At 44.3% G+C, this 9,625-nt stretch overlaps 1 protein-coding gene across 1 annotated transcript; it reads left to right on the top strand.

The window, feature by feature from the left end:
* The first annotated feature begins 334 nt into the window (after window positions 1-334).
* LOC139928672 (putative cartilage matrix-associated protein) lies at window positions 335-8,499 on the top strand. Its single transcript, XM_078282190.1, has 5 exons — window positions 335-457; window positions 1,605-1,670; window positions 1,771-1,866; window positions 7,372-7,470; window positions 7,751-8,499. The coding sequence occupies exons 1-5, from the start codon at window positions 400-402 to the stop codon at window positions 7,837-7,839; spliced, it is 408 nt and encodes a 135-aa protein (XP_078138316.1). The 5' UTR covers window positions 335-399; the 3' UTR covers window positions 7,840-8,499.
* Window positions 8,500-9,625: the final 1,126 nt, after the last annotated feature.

The raw sequence follows: 9,625 nt of genomic DNA, 5'->3' as shown, positions 1-9,625 counted from the left end.
ATGATAGGAAGATATTTAGGGGAAATGCATCTCATCTTCAATCTCATTTTGTTTCCATTGAACAGAAATGTCTTTTTTTTGACCTGATTTCTTTTGTTTTTCAAAGTTGTGGTCTCTGTTTCTCTCTCTCTCTTCTTCTTCTTCTTCTTTTCTTTCACCTCACCCCTATCACTCCTCCTCCTCCTCCTCCTCCTTCTTCTTCTTCTTCTCCCTTGGGCGATTGAAATTCCAGCTGGCCTCCCCCTCCTCCCTGAGAGACTCTCTTCCTCTCTCTCTCCTCCCATTCCCTCCCTCCCTCCCTCCCTCCCTCATCTCTCTCTCCTCTCTCGGTTCAGTTCAGCTCAGTTCATTTAGTGCAGTGCAGTGAAATCCAGCAGGGTTCTCGTTTTGCTCTCCAAGATGTCCTGGACCCGAGTCTTCGTCCTCGCTCTGCTCGCCACCCTCCTCATCCTCACCAGTGAGTACCTGAGCTGGGCTGGAGATTGGCATGGGGGTGTGATGGGTGGGTGGGGTGGGGGTTAAAGAGGGATGGGGTATTGGGTTATAAAGCCTCAGGTGATAAGGAGGAGGGCAGATTTGCGGTCATATAGCCTCAAGATGTGCCATTGCCCTTTTATATGGAAGATAATATCATGTCAGACATTGATAATATGGAAGTTTAAAGTTTTCTTGCTTATTGGCAAACATGACCTAAGACCTTTTCTGAAATTGTTGGGATCCACTGGTAAATTCAGCATTTATCTGACCAACCAAGCAGGATTAATTTCAGTATTTGAAAAAATTTGAAAATGTAAACTTTTATAACCTGTTATTCCTTCAATCTTCTTCCACCAAAATACACCATGGGAGGAGCAGCAGATTGAAGAAGTCGATCTTTTAATGAAATAAACGCTGCTTGGTGGATCATCACATGCATGCTGAATTTACCAGTGGAACCTCATGATTGTGTAAAGATTTAAAGTTATGTTTTCTGTTGTGTGCCGATAACGGAAGAAACATTTAACTGCGAGAATTCACAGATTCTGATGAGCTATTCTCTCCCATACAAAGAGAAACAAAAGCCGTATTGGACTAACACTACCTGGGGATGTCAAGTGATTTGTAATAATCGCGGAGATTGCAGTGATTTTAATAAAAATTTCAGCCCAAATATTGGCTTGCGATTTCTTTTTCTTCTTCTTCGAGACACGAGCTTTCTATCTTCCTCCTGTCATGAAAGCTGGAGGCAGCAGTGGAATCAATAGACGAAGGTTTTGGTTGCGTTTTTTGGCACAAACTTAAAATGTCTTGATAAAAGTCTTGTCTGGAAACGTCGCTAGGCAATAAAACACAGAGCAGAGGTGAATTTTCTATGTCTGATTTGATGAGGATCTGGATCTTTGTGGTGTGCATGTTCCATTTTGATCATTTGATCGTATTTTTGGGACAAACTTCAAGTTTTGCTTTGCTAAATCAGGAAGTGACGGACTGTAAAATCTTTCAAGAAACGCAGAAGTTGGGGGTAATTCATTAAATGCGTGAGGTCTCCATTTCTGTGTGAATATGGCTAAAGACAGACTTGGCATGTATCGAGACAGCCAATCATTTCTCCTTTCCCGCTTTAGTCTCCAGTGGGGCGGAGAGCGCTGCGGTCCGGGACGACGCCGACGCCAAAGCGGACGAGCCAGAAGGTGAGAGACTTGCCCAACGCCGTCTAATGTTTCGTTCCCAAGACTTTGCTCCGCATGTCTTCCTTATGTCTCCTTCACCCTCTTGACCTCTGACCTCTAGGGCCGGCGCGGCGGGTCTTCATGCCCGAGTCGGACGCCTCCAACTTCTTCAAACGGCGCAGTCGTCGCGCGGTCCGACACCAGGCGGAGATCCAAGGTGGGTTTTGCGTCATCCTTGTGTCCGATGTTCGTTTAACACTCCAGAGGCCGAGCCAACGCCAGACTGTGCATGTTTTCACACGTCTGCTTGTAGTAACGGATGGATTTGGCTGAAATTTGAGGAACCATGATGCTTCGTTCAAGTGCTGGTGGGAAAGTCTGACATCTGGGACTTCCAAGTCGGCTGCAGCGTTGCAGTCGTGTGCTATTTTGTCAGAAAGTCAAACTCGGAAGACAAACGATAAACAAACATACACCGTTAGGCTGCGGGTTTGCAAGTTGGGGAATTGTTCGGCATTGGCGGAGGTTTGCGCTCTTCCAAGTGCCTGCTAGTTTTTATATTTTAGAATCGGAATATCTCAGCATTCAAAATTTTCTTGGACCCTACTTTGCGGATTGTGTTGTTATGTTACATTTTCAAAATCACGCAAGGAAACAATATTTGTGATTATATTTATTCCCTTCAACTGATGGCTTGTTGGCTTTCTCTTAGACCTCTAAAATACACAACAGCAGCGAGGACACATTCACGCGGTGTCTCTTCTAAAACAGACACATTTTCGTCATTTTTGGCCTCAGTGCAAAAACGATTTGTCCGTCTTAGAAGAAATACTGGGAGATCCAAGGAAGTGCTGTCTATCATCTCTCTGGCTAGTAGGGAGGTGTGTGTGTGTGTGTGTGTGTGTGTGTGGGGGGGGTGGTGGTGGTTTGGGGGTTGGAGGGTTATTTATGTTTATTTATGTTTGGTGTTATGTGCTGGCCGATGTGCCCTGCCTGTGTGGTTGCTGTGGCCACAATGTGGACAGTTTTAAATTCTGCAGGGTTTGGCCTCCTAGAGGACTGGTGGTGCTGGAGTGTGTGTGTGTGTGTGTGTGGGAGTGTTGGTTTATTGGTTTGTAGTTGGATGTTGAGGGCGATATGATTTGAGCTTGTGACTGAAAACTGTGAAAGTTCAGGGAGAGAGAGAGAGAGAGAGAGAGAGAGAGAGAGAGAGAGAGAGAGAGAGAGAGAGAGCAGACTGGAAACTCAACCAGGTGTCCTACTGTACAGGAGCAGCTCTTAAATCTGACTCCGACACACACACACACACACACACACACACACACACACACACACTCGAGCTGGAGGCTGCAGAAGGAGTCACAGGGTAGTATGGAGCAGGCTCTCCCTCTCTCTCTCTCTCTCTCTCAATTCAATTCAAGAAGTTTTCTCGGTACAATAAGCTCATTCTTCCACTAAACCATCAGCACCGGACGCAACTCCAACGCATCTCAAACCAAACGACCAAGCACATGGATGCAGACTGTTCAGGCGATCCTGCAAACATATGGCAATGTATCAAAAACCTTGTATCTCCAAAACCTTTCAGGAACTAAGAAAAACAGTTTTTAGCTTGGCTTGGTGGCGCTTTTTTGATATTATCCAATGGGGTTTTGAAATGGTTTCATAAGCCCAAGAGGTCAGATAATTTCCTTAACCCATAGAGCAACATGTGATCCTTCAGTTTATGTAAAAACATGAAAATCACCAAAATCGGAGGGTAACACTTTACAGTAAGGGTCACTAAGTTAAGGGTTAGTTAATGCTTAATAAGGGTTAGTTAATGTTTAATAAGCATTAACTAACCCTTAATTAACAGTTAACTAATGTGTAATTTACTAATGGTGTTCATGTTAACTAAGGTATTAATTTATACATTATTTAATAGTTTATAAAGATGACTATTAAATAATGTAATACCTTAGTTAACATGAACACCATTAGTAAATGATTACCAGACACATTAGTTAACTGTTAATTAAGGGTTAGTTAAGCATGAACTAACCCTTAACTTAGTGACCCTTATTGTAAAGTGTTACCAGTTGGAGTTATGACAACAGCGACATATTAGGTTGAAGATCTGCTTGGATCGGGTCAAGATGTATGCAAACAGGTGATCATTTTAGGACGGGTCTATCTACAAATTATATTACAATTAAAGGAGACACAGGTGAATTATTTTTCTTTCCAGAAGTGTGTGTGCATGGATTGCCAAGTCAAAAAAAAAGCCAAGGCACTGAGTCTGCAGGTGTAAAAATGTAGGTAGGTGGGTAAAAAGGCATCAACCTGATCTAGTTTTCATTAGGGGAATTTTTTCACCTGCAACTATCTCCACTCATAATAGCATTTGTTATGTCAAATTGTCTGTTTTCCAATGGAAAACAGGGGGGGGGAAGTCCCTCTGTCCCCTCCAGAGACGGGCTGTGGTTGGCTCCACCTCGCCCGCCCGTCACAGCACCAAACTGGGCCACGGCTCTGAACAAACAGGCCCACATTCCTGGAAAAAAAAAAAAAACTTCACTTAGAAAAAGGCTGTTTATGTCGCTTGCCAGCTCAGTCCGTGAGAACCTGAGGGGCAGCCGCGTGTGTGTGTGTGTGTGTGTGTGAGTGTGTGTGTGAGTGTGTGTGTGTGTGTTAGGGACTTTGAAGCTGTGACCCTGCCAGAGAAGTGATGCGCAGGTAGCAGGAAAATCCCTGCAGGAGCTGAGGCAGGAATGCAAGGACCAATTTACTCTTAAAGGAATATACTGAGTTTTGGGGGAAATTGTCCTGTTGCTCAACTTGCTTGTTAAATAATGAGAACACAGACACCAAAATCATCCTCGTGTCCCCGGTAGATCGTTTGCTTTGATACTTCATGCTAACACTAAAAAGTCAGCCTTCTTACTTTGGATCATGCTAGTGGCCTACTATCACTCAACATAGCGGATGCTAAAGCGTTAGCATGGAGCTACTATCACTCAACATAGCGGATGCTAAAGCGTTAGCATGGAGCTACTATCACTCAACATAGCGGATGCTAAAGCGTTAGCATGGAGCTACTATCACTCAACATAGCGGATGCTAAAGCGTTAGCATGGAGCTACTATCACTCAACATAGCGGATGCTAAAGCGTTAGCATGGAGCTACTATCACTCAACATAGCGGATGCTAAAGCGTTAGCATGGAGCACCTAGCAACAATCCATCAGGGACACATGGATGATTTTGGTGTCTATGTTCTCATCATTTACCCCGTATTGACCAACGGGACAATCTCCAAAAACACTGCCGTATTCTTTTTAGAGATGAAGAAAAACAGGAGACATGAGCGCTGTTTGGATCGGGTCAAAATAAAGACAAACAGGTGATGATTGGAGGTCGATCAATAAGCTAAATGACATGGATCGCCAATACAAAAAAGCCAAGGAACTCTGTCTCCAGGTACAAAAATAACCCTGATGAAGACCAGATCTGGTCAACTATGTAATTATTATTTTTTTTTGTAAAGCTGCACTTTGCACTCTGGCGGCCCCAAGTGGCAGCGAGGATAACTGGTTGAATTTTGGAAAGTTTGAAAGCCTTCATTACCCAGAAACCATTCTAACATGATGTCAAGAAACCAGAATTTCATTCAGGCAAATAGAGTGAATCTGTCTAAATTAGTGGTGATGGAGACGCTCTTCTCTGTTGCAGGCCCCACTTTGTGATTTAGACTGATAAGACAGGTGTATTTTTACATAAAAGTCTTACCTAGCGCAGCTTTAGCTATGTAGCCACAGTTATAATGACTTTCTAGTTTTTGTACCTGCAGAGGGCCTTGGCTTTTACAACTGGGGATCCATGTGGACAGAACTATCTCCACCTGTAATGTCATTTAAGAAAACCAAGACAGATGGCACAGAAGGGCAATACAAAGGCCTCTTTTATAGGCAACTACAGTTTTACACGTGAGGTGTGTATGAATGTGTGTGTGTGAGGGAATGAGTTTCTCTTTCCCCACAGCTAAGCCCCAAATCACCGGCCTCTTTGGTAGGAAAATGAGTTTTCAGAGTGGACGCGTGTGTGTCTGCCTTTACTCAACGTCTTGTGATGTAATCCCAACACCCCCGAGCTCGTTCTGATTCAGCGCGTTACACCAGGGAATGAAAGAAAAACACGGACAGGCTGGTAATGTCTAATGTACACAGTGGCTGGCCTGTACCTGCATGGGTGGGGGGTGTTTGTTTTTGCACCGGGGAGGGGGCAGGAGGGAGGCGGGAGGGGGAAGTTTGGATGGAGGAGCTGGGGAATCAGGGATGTAGTGGAGGGCAAAAACACTTTACCCACCTTTATATTTAAAGGAGTTGTTTATCCAAATTTATCAAACTGATGTAAATTATGATGAGGTCATAGTTTACCCGCCTTTTGTCCGACTATGGATCAGCTCCGGTTTGTCCGTCTGTCCACAATATCTCGGACGCTACTGATCAGATTTTAATGAAACTTCGGGGAATGATTCGTGTCATTGCTCCGTTCCGCCGTTGTCAAAATCACACTGACTGACCAAAGGGGGGCGCTACAATATCACACACAATATCTCGCTGATCGTATTTACACGAAACTTAAAGGTCCCATCTGGTGTAAAGCAGGACTCCCTCTCCTCTGTGATGATAAAGGAGTTGGATGTGTATCTAAACATGGTGAAAGCATCAAAACTAAATCCACACAATCCATAATAGAAAAGCGAGCCTCTAAACGAGCCGTTTGGACTTCCGTAACTTTGTGGCGTCACAAAGGTTCGCTCATTATCATTTCTGTAAGAAATAATAGACTAACAAAGTGTTTTTTTCAAAGCGGTCGAGCGGTCGTCATCGTTTATTACCGGAGAGTTTTCCCTACCTGTAGCCGCCGGGCCGCGGCGTCTCACGTTTCACTCTCGAAACGGTTAGCCGATCGGAACAGAGGGGTCGTTAATATTAATGAGCCTTAAAGACACGGCGACAGAAACGGCCTGTTCTTGGTAAGGCTCAGAGAGATGCTGGAAAATGAACGTGGAGAAATGGATTGAGAGTGTTTTTGGTTCATGACACCACACACACAGCTTTGAATGGACAGAAAGACACAAAATAAAACTCTGGAAAGTGAGAATAAGGACCTTTAAGGGAATGAAGCGTCTCATTACTCCATTATGGAAAATTGCATCGATTGGCCTAAAGGGGGGGGCGCTGCAAATGTTTGTTTACTAGTTGGATTTTGCCCAAAACTTGGGGGAATGATGCATCTCACCACTGTGTTGTGATATTTTCCAAATTGCACCGATTAACCCAAGGGGGGAGCGGTGTCATTTTGACAAAATTTGGGGAAAGCATCTCACCGCTGCATTCCAGCATTCAGAATGACTCTGATTGGCCCAAGAGGGAACAACAGTTACAGCTCAAAACATGTTTACAGCCTTAGAGGAGTTCGTCCAACTCTCTAGACTGACAACTTTAACACCTAAATTCATAATGTACATTATAATAAGTGGTATTAAACTGCTGTGAGTTATTTTATCTCTTCATACATCAAGTCTCAAGTAATTCAAATTGTGACTCGAGTCTCCACCTCTGCCCATTCCTTCTGTCCATCAGTGGTTTGAATATTATGAGTGTGTATGAAGACCAGACACCCCTGAGGTCCTGAAAACACGTCTCTCTCTTTCTTCTCTTCTCTCTCTCCACAGCGGAGCAGAGGGTGAGGCTGTCAGCGGACGAGCGGAGGAGGGAGTACAACGAGGAGCAGAGGGACGAGTTCGAGAACTACGTGGAGGAGGAGCGTGACGGTAAGACTCGCTTCCCCACGAGCCGCCGGGCCGCCGCCGACCGCCCAGAGTCAAGGCGGCCATTTGCGGCCGACCACCGAGCCGACAATCATCCCCGCGGTCGGCCGCTCGGTGTGACATAACAGCCGTAACGACAGTTTCTAAACTAAGCGCTGAAACCATAACCATACGACTGGGTTTTATATCTCGGATTCGCAGCGTTTCAGGGGGTCAGAGAGTTGATACAGGATTATAAAAATAAAAAACCCCAATAAACGAATCTCCATTTCTTCATCCGCAGAGCAAGATGAGCGGACGAGGGAGAAGAACGAGCAGTGGCGAGAGTTCCACTACGACGGCCAATACCCTCGCTACTACTGGTACCACTGAGCATGCTCCGGAGCGTGGAGGGCGGGGCTACAGCGCCGGGCAGCCTATGATTGACAGCCCCACATCGTCAGCTTTCCTTCACGGCAAAAAAAAAAAGCGATTCTTGGCGCTTTCGCGACGCAGCTTCACTAAACTCACCAACTATTTCCCCCCCCCTAGTTTATTCCTCAAGATAAAGCTTTTTGTATAAAATTGAAATAGTGCAATATATATTTCTCTCTGTCAAACTGTATTTAAAGTGCAGTTTTTCTAATGTATTCTGAGCTTTTTTTTGCCTTTCCACATTAAAAGGAGGCTGTCTGTGTTAAGCTATATGCATGCTGCTTGTTCTTACTGCCTTTAATCTGTACATACAAGCTCTCTCTCTTTATGGCCGGCCTGTGTACACCTGACACTATGAGGCATAAGCAGCGATAAATCAACTTGTTATGTTAAGAATACACTTCCAGAGGGGGGTTAGTGTTGTTGCCTTTGTAAAAAAAACGGACTCGATGACTCGATGTCACTTCTGTAACTCAAAACTACAAATAAAGACGAGTTTCCCCATGCTGTGTCGTAACTCACTGCCTGGTATTTGGAGTATTTAAAGGAAGGAGAGGCAGGCTGAAATAAAAGAGAAGACGAGGTGCGCTGGAGAAATCATCAGTCTGGAGGCTTTCCACATTCCAGAGTGGAAATATTAGACAAGAACTGGGCAGAGGAGAGATGGAGGAGGAGGAGGAGAGGAGAGGAGAGGAGAGGAGAGGAGAGGAGGGGGGGAAAGTGCAACAACAGGATAATGAGCAGAGAGAAAAAACCCTCAAACGATGTGGCATGGCAGCCCGCGCTCGCTAATCACACAGCTTCAAATCCAAAAAAAAACGTATTTTATCTCCATGCTGTGATTCCACCTCCATCTTGTTTTTTTTTTCTCTCTCTCTCTCTCTGTGTCTTCATTCCTGCTGTTAAATAAGAAGTCCAAGGCCGTGTGGATTGGCTCAGAGGGAGAAGCCGCCACATCCAGAGTCTCTACAGCAGGCATCAGGCCGACACATGGAGTGTGTTAGAGAGAGGAGTGTGTGAGGAGTGTGTGTCCCGATGTGGCCGAGGGCTTGATCTCTTACAGTGACATAAATCCAAAATGTCACAACTTCCCTTTGACGCAATAAACTGTTAAAGCAAAAATCCTCTCAGATCCTTTTACACTGTTAGATCTCATCAGCCTGTGATGTTCAGCTCATCCCAGCAGTTATTTAGTGATGAAGTGTTGTTATTTACTTTTTTTGGTGAACCCACTTTCCCTCAACCCGCCTCGTCTTCTGGTCTGGTTTCTCACTGTTCATCTTCTGTCATCATATACAGTATGTATATATTATGTCAGAGTTCTATATACACCTGTACAGCTGTACATATGGTACCATGTATCTTGCACTCCTGGCGCATGGACAGTATCTTATGTTGATGGTTAGTATATTTATATTTAGTTTACTCAGTTTTGAACATGCATAGTTGTCTACATATTGCAATCTCACAGGCACTCTGCCAGGGACTGGTACTTATCTTCTGTTTATTCCCATTTGTTTTAGTCTCTTACCTTGTTTTTTATTTTATTTTTTTATGACTATATTGTATCGTATTGGCCTTTCCTGTAACGTACACACTGGAAGCTACTGTACACCAGAATTTCCTTCGGGATCAATAATCTATCTATCTATCTATCTATCTATCTCTTCTATCTATCTATCTATCTATCTATCTACTTCAGTTAATGGTTTCCTACATTTCCCAGAATGCATTTCAACAAATC

Source organism: Centroberyx gerrardi, chromosome 24 (assembly GCF_048128805.1).
Source record: "Centroberyx gerrardi isolate f3 chromosome 24, fCenGer3.hap1.cur.20231027, whole genome shotgun sequence".
NCBI lineage: Eukaryota > Metazoa > Chordata > Actinopteri > Beryciformes > Berycidae > Centroberyx > Centroberyx gerrardi.
This window is presented reverse-complemented; position numbering and strand designations above follow the sequence as displayed.